Here is a 23,578-nt window from a genome sequence, read left to right as displayed (position 1 = left end):
TCCCACCATCGATACACTTTTTTTTACCTCCACCAGGGTAGTTTTCATGTGTTTATTTATTTGTAAGCAAGATTACACAAAAACTACTGGACGATTACCGCAAAAACTTGGTGCAAGGATGTGGTAAGAATGTGGGTCCACAAAGAAACCTTTTAATATTTGGTACAGATTGGGATCTGATGAAATTTTATCTGAGACTACAAAAGTCCATGTTTGGTTATGCTTGGACACGGTTAGTCTGTTAGTTTGAAAAACCCAATATTTCAGTTGCCATTATAAACATATAGTTAGTCCTATATTACAAATCCATCTCTTCCTTCCATCTGAATCACTCTCACTTTCACCTGAAATGTACAAGAAGTCTGTTGAAGTATCCAACTCTGCAGTAGATCATGAGGCAATATGAGGATGACACTGAGTTTGGTTAGATTAATAGTTTTCTCTCTAGAAACAGAGATGAATACGTTAGCTATGCTATGTTTAGAGCAAACAGAAATACCCTCTTTATTGAGTATGGGAATCAGGCCAGTGAAATGCAGGATTGAATGACAAGGACAAATCTGCTGAGACAAGAAATGCTTTGAAGAGAGATTATAATGCTCCCAATGCTGCCACTCCTTAAGCTATCAGAGAGCAGACTGTAGAATACATGGACTGAGAGGTCAAACTTAAAGTGGGCCCTATGTTTATAAATGTGGGTGTGTAAAGGAATGATACTTTATCAATCGATCCAGTAAATCGCCTCCTACGGCAGCCACGACACGATGGCGTTGGCTCAGTTTTATCTTATGGGGCAACTTCGTCAGTCCCTGATATGTCCTCTTAAAGTTATTTTGTCCTTGGCAAAGACCCAGACTAAAAACTAGAGCCCATTATTGGTGAAAGAAATTGCTTTTAGTGCCGCATACGATTATAGTCAGCCACTTCTGGCGTGTCATGGCTGCCTGCGGAGACAATCTATTAATACGATTCCAAAAGTTTTTGTATACAATTCATTTACACACCCACATTTATAAGCATGAGGCCCATGTTGAAAAATACCAGCATTCCCCTTTAAAGGATGGACCTGAAAAAAACTTGATACTATTCTCTAATTTTTCTGAGTTTGTTTGTTTTTCATGTCTCAACAGATGTCGTGTGGGTGTGTGTATATAGTTGTGTGTGATTCGTCTATGTTGTCTTTACACAGCCTGATCGTACTTTTCAGACTTGTCAGATATGTGCAGGTCATTTTGACCGAGGTCATCGCTTCCAAATATGATAATACATGGGAGCTTACAGAGGCATGCACAAGACAGATGGTCACAGAGGAGGACTGGGAAGGAGAAAAGAAAACAGGGAAGAGGGAGGAGGAAGGGGAAGTAGCAAGTGTAGATGAGGAGGGAGTATACAACCGTCACAGCCGTCTGACCACGTGACTAGAGAAGAGGAGGACTGCATGGGTGAAAAACAAGGGGAAAAAAAGAGACAGACAGGAGACAATGGTCTGAACAGGTCAGAGGAGTGAGGTAATCAGGATTTGGGATGTTTTGAACTTTTGGACATGATTGTAAAGAGTATGATGATGACTGTGACCTCCATACATCAACCAGAGAGGCATACAGCAACACACATGTCAAGTGTGTCTCGCAGAGAATGAGAGATGGTGCTGCTCTCACTGAAAGATATTCTGTATGTGCTATGTCACCAGCCTTTGGGCAGCAACATTTTAAGTGCTTTGGGAGAATTCATAGAATCTCTAAATAGCCAAAACAGTCATTAATTTGAGGACATGTGCCTTGTGGGAATGCACATCTGACCTGTACACAATCCATCTCCTCATCTTTACAGTTCTACGTGAGCCACTGCACCGTGGAGGAAAACTACATGTCCCCTGAAACCACGAGAAAGCCTGCATTCAAACAACACGTATTTACACTATTTGGTCACGTAAAACAAACACAGAACATCATGGTGAATGTCAGACTAATAAACAAAGACATCATGGTATCCATAGGCCATGACTTTGTAAAAAACATGATGTGCGGGTAACATAAATGTTCTCAAACAAAGTAAACATGGATATGGTCAAGAGCGGGACATTTCTGAGCTACACAGGGTTCACCCAGTACGTCATTTTCCTCACAAGGACGTGGTGCAGAGCAGTTTGACAGAGCGTTCTGCCAAACCCCCCCCCATGAATAAACTATGGCTGTAAGAATGCTAACATCCAAGTGTGCTTGTTGTGCAAGTAATCCAGAATTGCATTTCTGTTTTTCACTTGCTGCTGTATCAAATCTGTGTTTCCCCCCCTGGACAGAGCCATTCACTCTAGCGACACATTCAAATGTCAGAGGAAATATCATGCAGGTTTCAAAGCATGATAACAACAGATCCACATGTCAGTGACACCTGCTCATCTCCTGATAAACCTACTCCTCGCTAGATAGTAAATGCCAGAGCAACAAAATGTAAAACCTCACCTCTAACACAGGGCCACCGTGCAAAGGTTGTGTTTAAATAGGCCAAATGACTCCATCCGTGCACAATCATGGCCCAAAGATATTTTGCAAATTCGCTCACATTTCCTTCTGTCTGAAATGTTAACAAATATATTTCAAACAGTGTTCCATAAACACCTGTCCCAGGGAAACATTCACAAGGGGTCGAGTTGGGGGGAAACCAAATGTGGGTCAACTGCATAACCTGCTCAGTGTCAACATATGGCTAGCAACGAAACACAGTCTGTCTCTATCCGGCAGAATCTGGGAGCAGATGGTTTCAGATCAAGGGAACTTCCCACATTCCCCGGCCTGCAGAATTATGAGCCATCGGGACGGGAACACTGTACACATGAACACAGCCAAAGTCTGGTCACTAATACCAAACAGGGACTTGAACAGCGTCACTAGCGGTATTAAATGTGCAGTGGCTAAAAATGTTTGGTAGGCAACAGCAGTCAAAAACAATTATATTTAGAAGATTGAATTGATTGAAAAGATGTGCAGTAAATCAAATGGGCCACTACCTCTTCTCATCCTGCTTATGATACTGGTTCTTGATTCAGTATACAACATTAATTTTGAGCAAGTCGTTGAATTTATCCACTGCACAAACAACCTGCTCACGTTCCTAAAGATATTTACAAGTAGCAGAGCCTTCCTTAAACAATGATGCAACAGCACTGCACCATTACACTTAACGCCATTAAACCACTTGCAGAGTACGGCTGTCATGCACGGTTAGTAGTTTATGTATATATAAGTCTAATGAAATATGTCCTACACCAGGTCTGCTATGTGAGATTAGGGTTCATCACAGATACAATTCTTCATTAAAACATCTAAAAACGACTTGACCTATGTTTTATGTTTTGTTGACTTTTGTACTTACATTATCCACAATATTTTCAACATTGTTTAAACCCAGTGAAATCCCAAATTTCAGTCAAGGTAATGGGACATTTCATTTTGCTCTGTTTTTAACTGAGACACATCCGTCAATGCTCTAACTTCCCAGGCAAATGGTATACGAGGAGAGAAAGTTGGCCAGTTGCAGCAAGTGGGCTGCTCTTTACTTCCACTGCAGCTTCATGATGTCATCAAACTCGATCGTTATTGGTTTGATTGAGAGACCCAGTGTGGCAGCACACTCAACACTGTCCTTCTTTTCTCTGGGATTAAGACAAATCTAAATGACTCAATTACGCTCACATTATTTTCAGTGACTTTCATGGTCTTGTATGCTCAGACTCAAACACACTGGTTGATCCTTAAGTGTTAACAACTGTTTAAAAAACAGATACATTCCAGCTACTGTAATCTGAGTACATGCAACTCTTTCAATCTCATAAAGTTCTTCACAAAAAATTCATTTTAAATAATACAGGCTGAGGATGGAGGGAGAATGATGAGGTGGAATATTTTAAATACTTAAAATGACTGTAAAAGCAACTGCCTGCTATCTAAATGCAGCATGTTGTGTAAACTGCAGTGTTCTGCCATCATGTTATAAACATTTAAAGCTAGTTTTCATATTACTCAAATGTGCACATTAAAGAGAAGGTTGTTAAACACATTCAGAAACAAGTGATGATCATTTGTGAGCTGTCAGGATCATGCACACTGTTTTTCTCACACTTCTACCCCATGATCTTTGCACCACTAAACTCAAGATTAGAAATAATGTCATCAGGTTCCCTCCTGACCCATCTTTACTTTTCACCCGTTGAGGGAGGCAGAGCTCATTGACACCAGTTCCACTCATCTGAAAGCATCAGTGAAAAATCTGTTGCATTCTCAAAATATTTTTTCTTCTCAGCAGCTGCCAGCGACGCACAAGAAATCATTTATAATGTTCAGACAGAGAAAAGCAGGAAATCACGCCATTGTGTAATAATAACTATGACTTCTGTGGTATATACTTGTAACAAGGTAAAAGAAGTAAGTGATTCAGTTTCAGTGTTGGTGGCCAACACATACAGTTGATCTAAGAGGGCTACATCTCTCTGGGGCATGTGAACTGGATGAGTCATGTGGTTTTGGAGATCGGGCCAGGTCCCAGTCCTGCCCATCCGGGTATGGCACCGGTACCCAACAAAAAGCCAACGCGGACAGTTGTGTCTGTCGCCATGGCAATGAGCAAGCTGTGGGGACACAGTGGCGGTAAACAAGGCAGCTACCCAGTGTTGATAATGTGGTCTGGAAGCAGAATGCCATGGCTGGACTGTGAGACTTCCACATTTAAATGCTTTGGGATCAACAAAGGTCAAAGGCTTGAGAGAAATGTCCTCCCTCTAACTGTTCACTGCCAACAAGCTTCTGATAACTGAGGCCCCACCACAGGCGACTAAAATATCAAAACAATACATTCGCTCATGTTCCTTCTCGACATGAACACAGAACAGTGTTTATAAGAATCCCTATTATTTGTTTTTGAACGACTGGGGACCATTATAAGTAATGAGCAGGACATGTCGTTCATATACTATCTATATATCTATATACACATATATAGGCCCTGTCCAGACCTGGTATTAACATCAGCATCCTGAATGTGTCTCCCAATTGTGACCTATTGTGATCATTTCTCACTTTCCTGCTCTATTTGCAAATAATCATGTGTGTTTGTGAAGACCGAACAACGTTGTTTTAACCAAGTCTGAGTTTAAAGATGTGTTCAATAGAGAGAGAGAGAGAGAGAGAGAGAGAGGGAGAGAGAGAGAGAGAGAGAGAGAGAGAGAGAGAGAGAGAGAGAGAGAGAGAGAGAGAGAGAGAGAGAGAGAGAGAGAGAGAGAAGAATCAGGAGACTCCAGATAGATTTTGCAGATTAAAAGAACAGAAGCAACCATTATGTGGAGATCAGTTGATATCCACTTGTGATTGGATCCCTCAGGACAGATCTTAAGACCGGGTGTGAATGGGGTCCTACACACACGTACATATATTCCTTTTCCTTACCCTGTAAAAGGCTGTTGACAGGGGCAGCAGTGCAGCAGCCATTGTGAACTCCTCTGAGCTGGAGCAGTCCTGTGGGCCGAACACAGAGAAGAGTGAGCAGGGCAGAACACAGCAGGAGACATGTTACACAGCTCTATGATCACCTTTTACATGGAGCCCCTACAGGAGCAAGGCTGGTGTCCGACAGAGAGGTCACAAACACACTCATTCTCACACACACGCGCAGGCACGCACATGCACGCACGCACATGCACGCACGCACATGCACGCACATGCACGCACGTAGAAACTTAAAGGAAAACCATTATTCTCATTATACTGAAATAATGAATGCATGTATTCTGAAATGAGAAACTCTAAGAACAAACTGTACATGACTGACGACCTTCTGTAGATCGGCAGTGCAGCGATGTGAAATGGGGGCGAACAAACATAACTTCCTGTTATATAAAGACACTGTGTCTTGTTAAATGTCCTTGTGATGCTCAAATAAAAACATATCTGTAGAAACCACTCTTTTTGGACATATGCTTTCAATAGCCTTATATAATCCCTGCCCTGACACAATTGTCAGAGCATTCCAGTCTAATTTTTATCGGTCACTTTTATGTTTTGAATTCCTCGTTCCATCATATGACGTTGCATAAAATCGGCTTTTCTGGCCACAGAATGCTCTGTTATCAAACAGCCTGAAAAATTATTATTTTTCCCCAAGTTAAAATCAGTAAATAGCTGAAAACCTAACCTCCTTGCGTCGACGCACCACGCCAACGTGTCTTTGTATTTGGAATTGTTTCAAGTCAAGAGGCGGAGCTTGATGGTGCTCTCAAGAGAATTGTATTAAGATGAATGGTACATTAAGAGGCTTAGAGCCGGCCGGGGGACTTAGGGGCCCAAACTAAATTTTTCCTCCAGAGATCACAGAGAATAAGAGAAAGGACGCGAGCTGGACTTAAAAGTACTTCATTCTCAGGAAATTGGTACTTAACTCTGGTGAGCTTTTCAGGGATTACGTTTTTGAACCCTGTAAATGAGAATGGCCAGAGGTAACTTGATTTAAGACTGTACAAACAACAGCACTGATTCTGACATGGTGCAGCACCTCAGAACCCTCAGTGGGACCTCATGGAGAGAAACTGTGTATTTCACAAACATTTCCTTTCTTCCTTTTCTTTTAATAAATTTTCTCTTTCCAAGAAAATCTTGACTTATGGTTGAGTTTTTCTTCACACTATCAGTGTTTAATTTTGGAGGGAGAGATAAGGAGAAGAATGCAGCACTTTCTGATAGCGGTCTGCGCTGGGGGGGCCTCTATTACTGCCATTCCTTGGAAAAAAAAAAAAAAAAAAAAAAAAGGAGGGAGAAAATGCAAAACACAAGTTCCACATGAAAGCCTGGCCCCCCCGTCGACCGAGCAACATAGTTTCTATTTTATTTTTCTTGTCGCTTGTGTTTTTCTTTGCAGTTATTTGGGCTGCGGTGAAATGTTCCAGCCTGGAGCGGCACCAACGCATTGTTTACCAGCCGGACCTAACAATGCAGCAGGTCGCAGGAGTTCATGGACCGCAGACAAAATAGAACAACAAGTGGAAATTGCAAATGCAAGAAAAAAAAAGTGTGAGTATCTAACAAACCGGCATCACACCAACGTCACGAGTGAAGTACAGTAATGCATGTAGTCAGGTTGTTGGAACAGCAAAATATGACAGTCGTTTTCTGCACTGAAAAGAGCTGTTGCTACAGATGAAGAACACGTCACATGCTTATTTCAACACATCGTATCTCAGGTAAAGTGACATTATCAGGTTTACTTAAGCCCCACTTATTATCACCTGCAAACCTCTAGCTTAATCTCCTGTAAGCAGACAGAGAGGCTTAGTGACAGCTCAAAAGCTTCAGGGGTCAACTAACAAAGAGAACTGATAAGAACTGAAATCTGGAGCAGGTCTGGGATTAGACTGAATAAAAAGTCTGTAGCCGATCAAAGGTGAGGGCGTCGTACTTTAGCAGTCGATCATTGGGATCGAGCAGAAACTGATCCACATGGTGCAGGGTGGAGATTAATGTTCCCTTATTTAGGATTTCTAGAATGGAGGGATGGTAGGTTGTTGCAAACCCCTGCTCTTGTTTGCACGGACACCTTGTCGTCTTCCTTTCCTCCCATTATCTACTGTATGCCCAAACTTTTCTTTCCCTCATTCTTGAGGCGGCAGGAGCTGCGATGGTCTGTGATGACTAACACAGCCGCTCTGTGTCAGACACGTATGCAGCGGGCGAAAACAAGAAGCCTGAACATGTGACACACAAACGCTGGAGGATGTGAACAAACAAGAGCTTCCTGTGCGCTTTCCAGGAAAACTGTGCAAAGAGCTGCCACGGACGAGTGGTTATGGACTTAGAAAAACAAAACCGTTACAGTTAATTGCAGCTATAGAAAGAGGAATAGGCTGCATATTAGACCTCTGTGATGTCAAGATGAGCAACAAACAGATTTTTCACAGTCAAAGCATGAAATCTGATTAACGCAGATGTTTACCTGGACATACAGATGCACGTACATCCTAGAGAATCTAGGATCTCTTATCTGACCATGGGAATGATACTGAGTGCAGATTCCCAGTGACCATATTACGTAAAGGGAATCCATCAGGAAGATCAAGGCTGACAGGGGCCATGTTCTCACAGCAAAAACTAATTTACGATCTAAATAATATAAAAATGTAATAAAGTCATGTATTCACTATTAAAGGAGATGTGCCCAGTGATTGAACTCCAGCAGGCCGCCCTCAGGCTCAAGCTGGGACATGGGCTCAAGCTGGTAGGGGCTCTCGTCCATCAGCTCAGACGGGACAGTCACATTATGTGCCTTGTACTTTTCCAGCGTTTCCCTATCCTGCAGCCACGGCACATGAATGTTCCAGATCAGACGATAGAGCTCTGGATCATGCAGAACGCATAGACTTTATGCCGTTGCGGCCACTTCCCATGGACCTCCCGCCCCGTTCCCCCTTTCCTCGCAGTGAACTGCCATTCAGTGTGTTTTTGAGCACCATCATGAGGCCCTCGGCCCTGAGAGCAGAGCACAGAGGGCTCATAATCCTATCTGACAGGAAATGGTTGGGATGCCAGGATACATCCACAGCAGGGCTCGTTCCCCCACATGGCTTGCGCAACGTCTACTTCTAAAATTGGGAGCACCCCACACCCACACACACGCACACACCCACACACACAGGCACACACATATGCAATTAACTGAAATGCTCTAATGATTGCTGTTACTGTGCATAGCAGAGGACAGATAAGGATTACAACAGATGTTTGAACAGGAAAAAATGTGTCAGTGTAAACTTTTGGTCCATGTTAACTCAGTCCAGAGACTGTCTCGACATTGTTTTGTGAATTACAAAAAATGTGAAGAATGAAAAACAAATGAACAATCACTGACACGGCACAGTACCATCTGACTCCAATGTCCTAACCTTTCAACTATTGCACAGTTTCTGTACCAGTTCCTTTGACTCGGCTCGCCTGCAAAACCTTTTTCACAAGAAAACACTGATTGCAACCAGACAACAGATATGTCATTCAGCCTGAAGTTGACATTCAACAAACAATAAATGTTGTAACTGGCCTCTTATTGATGATGTCATTGCAAATCAATGTGTCACATCAACATGTATTCCAGAAATCCAAATGAGGTATGATGCTGTCATTGGACAAAGAGCGAGCAGCATTTTTTACAGAATAGGTCACTTTGGCTTTGTTAGGCACTGAAGGATCTCTAACACGCACACACACCCATACACACACACTTCTGCAATCCCTGTGTTAATATCGTTCCGGGGCTCTTATGTGGCCAGGCGTAGAAAGAAAGGGCAGAGTGCAGTGTATGAAAGTAATTACTGGCCATGCAATTTACTATTTATATTCCTTTCACAGCTTGTCGGAGACAAATCCCTCACAAGTCAATTGAGACTAAGAAATGAAAGCCAGGAACAACTGGTCGCCTTTCATGTTTAAGCAAGAGAAAAAAAAAAGACAAACAATACACAATAAAATCTAAAAAAAAGACAAATGAGAGAAAGGCTGACTATGTCGTACCCCATGCTGCAGTTAACTAAAGTGCACTCCACATCAAGTCACTTCTCCATCTGTGAAATTACTGCTTCTCTCCCCATGTGTGGCTGCGGATGATTGGTTTTTCAGCAGCGGGCCAGAGGAGACAAGTCAAATTAGTCTTTAAAACTCACTTGGAGACTTCTGTGGTAAAATACATCAATATGGTAATAATATAGATAGTATAGTTTATATTAAAGGTGAGGCCTCTTTTGCATTCTCTTATCATGAACAGCTTGTGTTGCAAACAGTAGATAGTGTACAGACTACATCTGCATATTTCCAGATGTGCAAGACAATTACTTCGATAAAAGAAGAGCTGTACCACTCCGCTAGACTCATCCATTCCATATTCATCTCCTCAGTGCATTCTGCAGGGGTTCACTCTATTGATCATCATTTTGTTAAAAAATATCTCCTTCTTTGAAACAACTGAAAAAAAACCACCCTGATCACGCATTGGTTCCAACAAAAGCTGACAAATCAGGATCTCATTTCAGTACAAAAAAGACTGCCTGGCTATCAGATAGCCCCACAACAATTGTATATCAAAACAGCATGCAGCTTCACATCAATTCAGACTTGAATATAACTCCTGACTAAAGAGGTCATGCAGAAGAGAGATTGGTGGCTTTTTGGCTTTTCAACCGATGCACATCACTGACAAACTACTCATTGTTCATCTCTGCTCCTGGAATGGAAGATTACAACAAGCTTACTATTTCACGTCACCCTGCTTACGTAGTGAGGCATAAATTACTTTAATAAATTTACGTTTCAGTAGACATTTTATTGGCCAAAGTCATGAAAGATGCACTTAAGTTCATTTTGACGTGTTGTGTAATTGTGGACATGTCAAATATCACGTCAGATGACCTTGCATGTCCCTGGCCAGTGCAGAATGTGGGATTAATTGTTTTTTATCATTTGGGGGAAAAAAAAGAAAAAAAAAGAATGACTGGAATTCAAAGTCGCTCCATAAAAGTTGCACTCTGTGAGGACTCCTTCAAATATTTTAAATCCATGGAAGGGGGCTGATTCAGGGCAGTAAAACTTGAGGAACTACCAATAAAGACCTGGCTGCTCGGGCTGAGTGAAGCCTCACTGACTCTTTATGAGCTGCACAAAAACACATTACTTACTAACTCTGACAAGTAGTTGAGGCAAGAGGGCACCAGAAAAGAGACAGAGACACTTTCTGATGAGCAACATTGTCGAGACGCGCTGACATGCTGCCAGGTTGATTTAAACAAATACAAACTTGAGAATACAGGGGTAAAAAATGTGGACGAGAGAGGGTCGGCTTGTGCTTCTTAGGTTATGTGCACTACTGCCCCACTTAAACATCGCTATTTGCTAAATTAGAACCAGTTACAGCTTGTAAAAAAGGGCATCTGTTGAAAATGTGGGGTAGAGGGCTAAAACATTTGCATATTAAGGTAGACACGCACTACTGTACAGTGAACTATGGCATAATTTCTAGATAGTTTTTGGGTCAAATTAAATAAAAATGTTTAGATGTTACAAATTGATTTGTATGATCAGTTTTGGTCACGTGTGTCGAGGAAGCCTGAGAGAAAGATATCTGCAGACCCTGACCCTTTATTGCAGTTTGGGTAAGCTTGCTGGGATAGTACAATAATAATTTTGTTTGGAGCAGAATAAAATAAATTAAAATAAAATAAAATGTTTAAATCACAATCAAAATGTTTAATAATCTGGTTTATCAGCAGATCGAAAAAATATCAATATCATTCAACGGTAAAAACACATGTAGATATAATTTTGACAACATGCACAGTTTCTCATGTATAATGCAATTTCAATGGATGTTACTTTATGTGATGATGTAGTTTTCTCCCCAATATTTTCTTTGACAGTAGCTTTTGATGAAGAGTCTGAAAACCAATCAGTGTGATGTAGTTCCCTCAGTGTTGAATGTAATACTATGTATTATTATTATTATTATTATTATTAAACAAATATGAAACAATTTGATTTTTCAGGCAACCAAATGTCAAATATAACTCACAATCTGAGCCAATCTAAAATTAATGTTCAGTAAATTAAGATTACATCAATATATTGAACAAAAAAATACATTTAAAAAAATGATGTTGCTTCCTTTGCTGCATGGACTCTTTTTTAGTATGGATGCAAAAGGTGTGTCTGCAACTTGTGTTGACATGTCTGTCTGTTCCTTACCTGGAGGGCGCAGTTGATCATACGAATGATGTAGTCAAACTGTTGGTGGTCCAGTATGGCACGGTTCTGCTGCACATGAAGACTCAGTTCTTCAGTCACACACTGGCGAGCCGCTTTGCCTTTCAGTGCGCGCAGTGCAGCCGGCAGCGTCTATTAAGAAAAACGCAGACATGGAGGGTTTTAACAAAAGAAGAAAATACTTTTAAATAAAACGAGGCAATCAACAATTTGTGATTGATAAAAAAATGGAAAACACATTGAGACCTTGTGCACACTGTATGTACCCAAATCAGGCTAATTCTTTATACTGTAATAATACCATTTCATAATGATGTCATCATGATGATGCAAAAGTCAATGCATTAGACCATGGGACATCATTTTTCTGATTTCACAGTGATTAGCATATGATCAAAACATTTTTTAAATCTTTATAAGCTTTAGGTCGTGTCTATAGTTGATGCAGAGATACCTGGAAAATGCATTTTTAAATATGTATATGTATGTACGAGGGCATATAATTTTGTGAATTCATTGTCACCTCTTCATGGCATCACTTACCATAAGATAGATTGTGTTGTCTCTCCCTTTTTGCTGAGATATGCACGTGGTAAAAGTGTTTTTTAGATCATGTTTTTGTTGATCTCAACTTCTAATCATTGAACGACAAGTTAATCATGTGGCGATAAAAAGCAAATCTTTTATTTTGCTGTGTATTCACTGCTCACAACAACACTATGTACCAACACAGTCCCACCAGCTGCAGAATCAACATGTTGTGTTGCTAATGGTCTTCAGTCTGATGTTTGGGCAATGAGGGATTTACAGGCTCACAGGGCGTTCAGAGGTCGCATGCTATGGATTCTTACATTTGGACACAAATGCAGGCCTGGATTATATAAATCCTACACATAGCCAATGGGATACATAAATCAAATGGCAACCATCCCACTTTAAACATACTGGATGCATATTGGGGAGAGTGTTCACCTATGACTTCACTTACGTGGGGCCACAATAAAGGAAAAACTGGAGCAGACATTTTTGTGTAACACATATGCTTTTTGGAGGAAAATCCATGAGACAGGAGTTATTGCTCAGCAAAGTTAGCAATATAACGACATGGATTCGGAGAGTGTTTTGGCATCGGCTCTAACCATCTCTGTACGGGAGTGTGTGTGTCAGCTGGGAGATATTAGGATGATACGGTGAGGACAGAGCGGCTCTCTGCAGCTCTAAAGCTGCCTGCTGGAGTGGTGCAACACAAAGAGCAGATGCCTGCAGTTCATGAGCTTGTTTAGAGGCTGATTAGCTCCACTGATGAAAGACATTGTTTATTACCTTTTCAGTCTCCAGGGTCTTGTTGTCAAAGATGAAGGAGATGCAGCTCCGCACAACCTCCAGCCTGCGTGCACTGTTAAACACGGAACCACTCTTACCCATAATAGACACTGGAACACAGAAAACACAGGACAGGAGGGGAATTACTGCAGACTGCATATAACAGAGTTTTTGTAGAAGTCACAGGCACATTTTATACCCAAACAAAACACCCACAGGTATGTTATGACTTTAAGTAATATTCATATTGTTGCAAACGCAGAGGGGCTGTTACGTTTTGTAACATGCCAGCAGTTTAAAAGTTGGCCCTACCGACGCCAGGCCCCGCAGGTACAACGCACTTCCTCTCAGGCCGTACAGAAGCAGGTGCGCTGCTGTGTTTAGCCACACCCTCCTGCACCATCTTCTCCACCTTTTCGTCAGCCAGGGGGGGGAAGGGTACCTGGTGCACTCGTAGATGGGATCCCTCTGACGGCCGAGGCACTTTCTGGAATGCCATGTGGGGGTTCGGATTCTCCTAGAGTACATCGACCAGGGGCAAACATGCATTAATAGGATGCATAGCTGTAAATATTGAGGCTATAACGCAAAACACGTGTAGTGCGTGTTGCAGAGCTTTGCATGCAGACTTACGTTTCTGTACAGCTGCTCCGACAGTTCCCTGATGTGCTTCTGCAGCTTGGTAGGGCTGACCTCTTCATCCTTAAAGCTGTCAATGCCTGAGGCCACCAGCTAGAAAACATCAAAACAGTGAAATATGCTGTTACATGGGTGCATCATCATCTGCATCATCATCTGCATCATCATCATCATAATCATCATCATGTAGAACACAGCCCAAGGTTTTACTGATGACTAGTGTGCAAATGTCCACAGGACGGATGACTGAACCACAATACTCTAACCCCCACCCGGCTGCAGGCACAGCTTATTATATTTACGAATGTAATAAAACAAATTTTCCATTTTACAATCAACACTGTAACACCTGTAAATTGCAACACCTGCGTTTGTTTGTTAGTTAGCAGCATTACACACAAAAAAACACTAAATGGATTTCCTCCCAAACTTGGATGGGATAGTGATCAAGAAAGAAACAATAACATTTTAGTGCAGATCTGGATCAGGGGACAAGTCCAGGATTTCTTTTTCACTTTCTTTCACATTGCAGATTGCGTTTTACATGTTTGTTAATTTCTCAGACTTCATTCATATTCAGGGGGTTGGTTTTGAGTTTGTTTCCAGCAGATCCAATTAAAAATCTGGATCTATTGGATTTAAATGTGGTTTCATAGGGGTGTAGGATTTTGTCAGCCACTGTATGGTGATAAATAAGGTGAGAAACCTGTAAATATCACCAAAGTGTAGCTGTGAAACCTAATGTGGCCTTAGCTATAAGGCTTGTTCTAATTTAAGGGGACTGGCGGTGAAGGTATTTTGGTTCTGTTTAAAGTTAGATTAAGCTGTTTATTTGGAATCATTGCACATTGTATCTATTTCATTGTCTTTAAACTACATGACTACTTTGGTCTCACCATCACAATAACACCTCTGATTAAAACTATTTTGTAATTTGCTCATGATGATCATTACACCTCTGATTATAACCAACACTGACCTTATTGATTAGTTAATAACCAGTTCACTGGATGATCATGAACAGTTTGACCGTATGTGACAAGACAACAATAAAAATAGTTTCTTATCCACTTAAGAGTAAGACAACGTCTGTGTATGAAGTCCCCCACTTTAAGAGTGAAGGTTATTGAGCGTCGTGGTACCGTACCTCATCAAACAGATCACAGGCTCTGTAAGGCGGACCTCTCTCTGAGACGAAGCCAGCGAAGGCCATGCCATCCAAAACCTTGGTCAGGAAATCGTTCTCAATGAGGCCTCGCTGGCCCAGGAAGGCAGTCTGGATAATGTCAGAATTAGAGCAGTTACAATCGCACACAGGTGGGAGCAATGTAATCCTGTTCATATGGATATACTGTCGACTGAAAAACAAGCACAGTGATTACAGACATTTTTAGAGTAGGATTACAAAGGTTTCTCTGTGAGGGGGGCTGACAATGGCCTCTTTTCATGCTGTAATCTTTGATTCTACAGCATATAGAAAAAGGGATAGAAATCTTGCCATTATTGACCATGTGCAAATTCATTTACTTTACGCATAATTATTTGTGCTTGTGTGGAGAGGAGATAAAGCACAGTTCACTCAGGCTGCCTCCAGTCAGCAATTCCAGGCAACTAAGCTGAGCGTTTGTTTATAATGTGATCCATGTGGGGTACTTTGAGGATGATGTGCTGTGGAGTAACCACGGAGACACTAACAGACATGAACAAACAAAATCCCTGGCACAAAACAAAAATGTGGACCTAATGTGTTTCATGTAGCTCATCGCCGGGCCATGCTCACAGTTACAGGACTGCGTCCGAAACTAGCATAAACAAAGGCAGAGGCTCACAGCGCCTCTACAACACGTGGAAAACAACATGTACACTCACATACTCTCTATACATCCCTGACAGGTTTATCTGTTTGGTATTTAACTCCACACTCACTGCTGGACTCAAACATTCTTGGGAGATTTACAGCACAATGTGTTTGATGAGGAGAGTTTAATCTGAGGTCACATGTTGGAAAATTAGGTTTTTGCTAAATCTCACTTTCGACAGTGCGGATTGTGCTATGTTGTAATCTTACCTTGTGAAAATGAATAACAGGCTCAGAATGGATGCGGATGAGCTGCAGGCAAGACCTGTAGCCCTGGAAGAGTTGTGCAAACAGCCTGAGAAAGACGGCCCTCACCTCCTTATCCTGGAACACACATGCACATACACACACATATGTATGCAGATATTAGTCATCAAACAGCTATGCCACAATTGCAGTCTAATGAGTAAATTATGCAACATAGATGTTATTTGTCTTGGGGGTAATGGGTTACAATCAGTCAGTGAATGTAACCTTGTAGCGATAAGATATTTTGTTTGATGATACTTAACATGTTTTCCTTGTGTGTGGGAGGAAGAGGAGGAGGACAAGGAGAAGGAGGAAGAAGTGATGCTGACTTACCAACAACTTGAGGTTGGAGGGTGCAGTGCGAGGAGGAGGGAAGGCATTGTCTGCTATCTCCAGATCAGGGTGCAAAACCTGAGAAAATACATTTATTTCCCTGTAATTTGATTTATTTCCACATCACATAAATGCAACGGCAAGGGTGTCACATGATTCAGATAAGACCGCAAAAACAAGAACATAAATTTAACCAGCAGTCGTGGGGATTAATATCTTTGTCTGTAGATCTACATAAATGTACTGTGGCTACACAAGGACATACTTTTTAAAGTTGCTCACTTCTAATGCAGTCATATTATAGTGTCTGTGTTAATACGTGTGTGCCATGTGTGAGTGTGTGTCTGTGTTTACCAGGGACAGGGAAGTTTGGGTTTGGTGTAGCAGAGGTTCAGGGAGCAGGGACAAGTGGATGCACTCAGGAATCTTTATTGTTCCTCCATCCAGGTCAGCAATAATAACATCCAACTGGTAAATAGACACAGAACAGCGAAAGGTCAGGTGGTCTGATTGCAGATGGAGGCCGTACAGTGTGGTGCAACATGTTTGCCAAAACCAACTAAATAAAGATCCTGTTTAAAGTTGGATTATTCAATCCTCATGTGTAAAAACTTCAAATTCTTCCTCGTCAGAAGGAAAAACAAATCCTAAAATGCCATGATGCATCATCATCATCATTTCTATCAAAATGGACTCTAAAATGCTCAATTATTTCTTAATAATATACATGTGTTTGGAAGTACAATTTATGATCTATGAGTTCTGCACACAATTTAGAGAGATTGCTGGATGCCTGTGAGGTGTTTGTACTCACCAGATCTTGGATTTCAGTCTGAAACATGGAGTGCACGCCGATGATGAAGGGAGTGGGTGAGCTCAGGACCTCCAGCAGCCGCGATGGTAGAATAGGGATGTATGGGTAACTAAACACATGAGGACATAATGATGAATACACAGAATATGTTCAGGTATGTTAGGAAGAGAGAGAGGTGAGAATTAAACCGATTACAAGCTTAAGGACTTTCACATCTATCTAATAATTCCAGAAATCATTGTCTGTCTCTCTGTGGCTTACATATCTTGAGAACCCTTCGTCTTTCTGTTTTCAAGTGCATCGTTAAGGGCCCAAGGAAGTGCAGTGTCGAATTTGGTGCAGAGATGCATTTATGTATATTAATAAAATATGAAAAAAAAAGGTGACCGGCAGGTTTAGAATGGGCTGCACTATTTGTATTCAATATTATCAACTAGGGCAGAGCAACATGGATACAATTATTTAAATACTGATAAACTCATGAGAGCGTCTTGTCTCCTTTTAAAGAATATACAGTAAATGTTTGACAAGATGTTGAGGAGCACAATCACTGATGAGTGAATTTCTATTAATATTACTGTGAGGATTTTTCTTCTATTCCTAAAAGTTGCCCATTTACTGTAGCATGGCTCACTGGAGCACCGTCTCCTTGTCTCTTGTTTTAATGTCCTCAGACAAAACATTAGAGGATTACAGTGCCGACATTACAGTTTGTGAATGATGAGGTTTACAGCGAAGGCACTCAAGAAGGTGGTGAGCTTAAAATACCTTTAATGTCTCATGGCTATTGAATCGTATCGACATTAAGAATTTATTTCAGCCTGTTGAACAGTTATATGATCTGTGAAGACCTGTCTATACTGATCATGTGACCATTTTGTGCTCATTGATGATGGCCTTAATGGTGTTTTTCTAAAGAGTGACAGTAATGAACTGATTTGTTGCAAACAGGAGAAGAAACTGATCACAGTGCCGATGAAAGCCATCTATAGAAGAAGGGCATTCTTAGAGTGGGTGAGTGGAAAAATCCTTGAAAGTTACCACATGTACAAGGTTAAACAAAGCCGTGATCGTAAGTGGACATACTGTAGCTGTTGATTGAGCTGAATACAGTGTTGAACAAAGTTAATCATCAGTCAGATCATCCACAGAAGACATAACAGTGGAAAGTCACATGAGAATCTGTCGTGCTGCCGGGGTCAAACACACACACACTCACTCACCTGTATTTAAGCGGAAACATGAGGGCTTCCAGGGCGCGACTAGCCTCTCCGAGCCGCTGGTAGCTGGTGGAGTGGAACAAAACCTTGTGTTCTGTCAGAACCGCACAAAACAGGCTTAGAACATTTTGGATTCCTGGAATGAGAAAAAAAACCAAGGACAATGAAAATCAACGAGGTATTTGTTGGAATGCGACTGCCACATCGTTCCAGATCATTTATCACTCAGGGCTATTTGCAGAAAGAATTTGTAACCTTGAACACAGATTAGAACAAAACATAACCATTTGGAGGATTTGTAGATTTTTTTTTGTAATTTTGGCAGTGCTATGCAGAACAACCATATCAGGCATCACATAAATGGTTGTCGTACTACTTAAAGACATACATATATATATATATATATATATATATATATATATAAACTATTCCTTAATCAGAATCAGAATCAGAATTCTTTTATTTGCCAGGTATGTTTGCACATACAGGAAATTGCCTTGGTGTAATTGGTGCACTACTTATGTACATAAAACATCAATGTAGAAAAACAACAATATATAAGAAATTGAATAAAATAAAATAGAATAAAATAAAATAAAATAAAATGTCAGTTGAAAATGGTAATCTAAAATTAAGGAGCCAAAAAGTTGATCACAACAACTGCAAGCTGTCTACTATTATCTAAAACAACGTAAGCTGCTGGCTCATGAAGACAAAAATAATAATTTTCCACAACCAAATGGGACAGTTTATATTAAACACTGAATGCAAAGCCTATGGGAAAACTCATCTCCGAGAAAACAAAGGAAATTACACACATAGTATAAATAATATTTCAAATACTGATGTGACAATCAGGAAGAATTCTAAGTCTACAGTTCCTGTTATTGTTTCCTATCAAGCGACTGACAGACCGATTCATCACACATCGGAGTGATAAGGAGAGAGGAACACTGGCAGACGTATCCGCACCACTGGGGGCGCTGGGTCTGGATGTTTGGCTGCCTCAGTGGAGCGTTTCAGTGATAAACAGGAAACACGAGCCTCAACAGAATCTGAGACTTGAAGCTAAATGAGCGAGCATCTATGCAAACTGAATTAATTCATCTTTTTTAGACATGGTGGATCCAAAGGTCACTTTTTCTATTAAAAGAGACACACAAGACCTTGGTGCCTTGGTCATGTGACCACATCACTGAAGCTCAGGTTGCATAGTCACACCTCAGGTTCAGGTGTTGACTTATCTCCTGGAAACAGCGACACATTTCCGACCCTGAGATAAAAAGGAACAAGCCCCGGACAAAAGCAGCAAACAACAAACAGGCTGATGACGGCCAGTTTTATCTCGCCCCACAGAATGTACTTCCTGTCCCGTGTACATGTTTAACACACATTCCTCTCTGGTGACTCCGGTGAACTGCTCACCCACTGCGATGTGCCGACCTGCCTGTCCACACAACTACTAGCCCGTCCTTATACGGACATGAGGATGACCTAATAGGTGAGAAGGATGCACTTGTTCTCTGTGAGTGTAACTGATCAGCTGACTTGAGATATTTAGCTTCTCCTCAGCAGTTGTAAGGTAAGAAGAATGATTAACTGAGACATTGTCTGTCAGTTACTTTTACTCAGTATCAAGGAGAGCAGATTCTCCTGACATCCTGTCCTGCTACACTATCATATGCAATTATTATACTACAACTATTTATCAGCCGAAGGACTGACGGAAAACTGATCACTTATGTATAGTATACTTTGTATAGTTAAAAGACAGAGGCATTCATTTCAATGATCATAGATTAACATTCTGTTACAGGAATAATGAAATATTCGTTGAGACTCAAAGGTACACGGACCTATCTAAACATTCTGGATATGTCGGTTTATCCAGATCGGCTGCAAAACTTAATGTGTTCTTCTGGGGTTTATACCCTTCCTCTCCACAAAATTTCAATAAAATCAGTTTAGTTTTTGCATAATTGTGCAAACAAACAAAAGCAAATAAAAACACAACATCCTTTGCAGAGATAAATATGATGAATGACTTCTTGAAGGATAAGAAGAACGATATGGTCACAGCCTCCAGCCGGGAAATTGTACAGTAGCATGCAGATTAGAGTGAGGATACCTGACCAGAGCCAGAGGGTCCTAGCCAAGTTTGGACAAAAATTTTGAAATGTTTCGGCTTCAGTTTGGGTTCGGTCACATTGGCTGGACTATCAACTTGTTTTTTACTCTGCACATGGTTATAATCAGGCTCGGTTCAGGTTTGGATGCCTGTTGAGTCAGGTTCGGTTAGTTTGCTCTCAGGCTCGGACAGAAAATGTTGTCCTGAGCTGCACTCAAATACAGATCACTGATTAAAATGTTATGTCTTGCTTATTTAATCCCTAAGTGTAAACATGTCAGGACTAGCTATATTGCAGGCTTTAGTCTTGTTTCAATATTCAATAAAGAGATTGAAAAATAACAATATAAAGAATCACGTGTCACCTGTCCTGCAGCAGCCTAAAGGTTCATAAATGTTCCAATACAGCAGTGACCAGGCTGACATGATGACTCTGACCTCAGATGACATGAAACTATAATTTAAACAAGTCAAATTTCAGCACAACAGCACTTAACACTCATTGTTCACATACTGCATTGCACTGATTAATGGAAACCAGCTTATGAAGACTGACGGACCACTGTTGGGTATTAAGTCAAGATTGTTCTGTTTTGTGTATCCAGATTGGCCACAAATGCGTGACTCCCACATGACCCTGATCACATGTGTATCGTGTAAGTACCCCCCATGCGCATGTTCCCCAGTTTGTCCAAACAAAGGGAGGATGGTGTTAATACACTCAGGAAATAAAACCCACTCTGTTTTCAAGCACATTCTTCTTATCGAACGTGGCTTAATGGGGTCCAACTTTCCATTACAAATCGCATTTCAGGTGAATTATATTAAATATCATTCTCGGCACACAGATGCACGCCTAGAGTTGCAAAAATATGATTCTTCTGGAATGATCTGAAAAGTGAAAAAAACCCAAAAGCAATTGGCTCAGTTTATGATTTATGCCAAATTGTCGTTCTCAGTTGAGGACAGTGCACTCCCCAATAACTGGACCTGCCGCTTTACATTATGAGTAAGAGTGAATCAGGCATGTATTGCTAACACAAGCACAGTTTGACTGCACTAATTATTTATGTTCTGACTAAACATATTGTGCAAAAAAAAAACATGAAACCAGCAAACTGAATCAAATATTCATCATGTGCACATTCGTGCCCGGAAAATGTTTTACTGGGTTGGGACACAGTGAAAAAACTCATAATCTCGCCTCAGACACATTTAGTGCAGATTTAATCCAAGTTCTTATGGTTTTACTGCAAAAGTCTCCTGATTGTAAAAGTCGTACGGTTCAGTAGTTTATCACAGTGTGATCAGCAGAGCTTCCAAAATCTGATAAAGATCAACAATAAGTGAATGTAAAATATGTCACACACAAAAATCTGCTTCATAAATTCAACTAAGAAAACTATGCCAGTAATTAAAGACAAATGTTTTTCAATGTGAGCGCTAAGATTATAAAAACCAGCAACACAAATGCTACAAATTTTTCTCAATGCCAAAAAGGAGCATTGTGTGGAAGTGACATCCGGCAGCAGGAAACCTGCAAATTGTGCAGCAAATAACAAATAAATGACACATCAACATTGTTGAGATTTAGTCCCACAGTCACTAATGTCCTGACTCAAGTCTCATCCTGTCTCATGATTATTAGTCAGTAGCACTAGCTATCAAAGTGCTTGACCCACCCAGCTGCTGGAAGAGCAGAGCAACACTCTTGCATGTGACGGGCAGTGTGTCGTTCAGAGGTGTCTGGATGAGCTGCCGGTCTCCTGCTCCCAGGCTAAACAGCTTCTGTAAAGACAAACAAATGCAGCAAAGGTCAGAAAAGTTCTGTGGGCTGCCGGGCTGTATCAATTAAATGAGAGACATGCTGGCAGGGCTGAATAAACCATCTAACTGATGCTGCTTCTCACTGAGCAAACGATCTTGACCGGTGCAACACACAGATGGCAGAAACCTCACCTTTAATATCTTGCATTTTGAAATATATATATATATTTCAAAATGCAAAAGTCAAGTCAAGTTACAGGATTAAAATTAAAACTAAAGAAAATATAAAAAATATCTATAAGAATAAATAGAAAATACAAAAAGCATAAAAACATCCTAAATATTACAGAATTAAATCATTGCACAGTGGCAGTTATTATGTAAATAGAGGTCTTAAACTCAACTGGAACTGAAAACCAATGAAAGGAAGTGGCTCTTAAGCAATGATTGAAACGTCTCTAGGGTCTGAGCAGTTCTGATACGAATAAATAAGCCGCTCCAGAGATTAGGGGGCAGTCCCGGCAAAGGCCTGGTCAGAAGCATCAGGTTCGCCCTCAGTGCTCAGGGATGAAGGTGCAACAGTTCAAATAAATGGTGCCAGCCCATTTGAATCTTTTTTTTTTAAATCGATAAAACCTTAAAATTGATCCTGAATTTGAAAAGGAGACAGTGAACGGAGGCCAGTACTAATGTCACGTGATCACTCTTTTTTTCCAGTGGCTGGTAGAGTAGAAAATTAGAGGAAAAGTTCATCATTAAAGAGAAATATCTATTGATAACATTTCTGTTACTCTGCAGAGGTTCACCTTACAGGCGGATTTGAAGAATTGAGATTTTAAATGTGGTCTTCCAACAGAATAGTCCTCACATGAACAAGCAGATTTGACCTCGGTGATGAGGATTCCTCCACAGTTGTACTCGTGAACTAACATATTTGTGAGACATGCTCTGGCCCCGGGGCGCATGTAAAACAAACTCTCACTTGCTTGACAGTTTTTTTTTTGAAAGGTGTCAGTAAGTAAAATGTTGCCTGGTTCACTGGATTCACATCCTCACCTTCTGACACCAAACTGCAGCAAGAAAAACTTTTTTTGAATATATTCCTCCAAACTGCTATTAGCAGAGTTAAAGAGGTCGACGCTGTTATTGGTCCCAGGTCAGAACACAATCTCTGGCTTCATCTCAGCACAACACTCCTGATTGGCTGCACAGCAAACATAAATCATTTTAGTGGCTGCACCATCGAGGTTCAGCCATCGGTCTGGTCTGCTTTAGTCAGGCCGGTAGCAGAAGTGTCTCTGCCTCAGGTGAGACTTACCTGGGATCCACCAGCAATGGGAACCTGGAATGTGAAGAGGTTGGCAACCAGACCCTCTAAAGGGAAATTCAGGCTGTCGATGTGGACGGTGTAGATCAGACCCAAGCAGCCCTGCAAGAGCAACAAGTGAAATATAAGTGAGACATGGA

The 23,578-nt window shown here is 41.0% G+C and overlaps 1 protein-coding gene across 2 annotated transcripts in view; it reads right to left on the bottom strand.

The window, feature by feature from the left end:
* Positions 1–23,578, bottom strand: part of sbf2 (SET binding factor 2) — an 88,935-nt gene that overhangs the window by 28,201 nt on the left and 37,156 nt on the right. For both annotated transcript variants that reach the window (XM_069524255.1, XM_069524256.1), the window contains exons 5-17: positions 23,430–23,540; positions 22,027–22,132; positions 18,220–18,352; positions 16,997–17,105; positions 16,537–16,650; positions 16,183–16,260; positions 15,811–15,924; positions 14,890–15,018; positions 13,737–13,835; positions 13,416–13,620; positions 13,104–13,213; positions 11,763–11,912; positions 5,439–5,507 (exon numbers count right to left, since the gene is read on the bottom strand). In XM_069524255.1, the coding sequence (XP_069380356.1) occupies positions 5,439–5,507; positions 11,763–11,912; positions 13,104–13,213; positions 13,416–13,620; positions 13,737–13,835; positions 14,890–15,018; positions 15,811–15,924; positions 16,183–16,260; positions 16,537–16,650; positions 16,997–17,105; positions 18,220–18,352; positions 22,027–22,132; positions 23,430–23,540 (1,527 nt within the window). The remainder of the gene's footprint in view (positions 1–5,438; positions 5,508–11,762; positions 11,913–13,103; positions 13,214–13,415; positions 13,621–13,736; positions 13,836–14,889; positions 15,019–15,810; positions 15,925–16,182; positions 16,261–16,536; positions 16,651–16,996; positions 17,106–18,219; positions 18,353–22,026; positions 22,133–23,429; positions 23,541–23,578) is intronic.

Source organism: Paralichthys olivaceus, chromosome 1 (assembly GCF_024713975.1).
Source record: "Paralichthys olivaceus isolate ysfri-2021 chromosome 1, ASM2471397v2, whole genome shotgun sequence".
NCBI classification, from domain to species: Eukaryota; Metazoa; Chordata; class Actinopteri; order Pleuronectiformes; family Paralichthyidae; genus Paralichthys; species Paralichthys olivaceus.
Note: the sequence above shows the minus strand (reverse complement) of the source record. Positions and strands in the feature narration are given on the sequence as shown.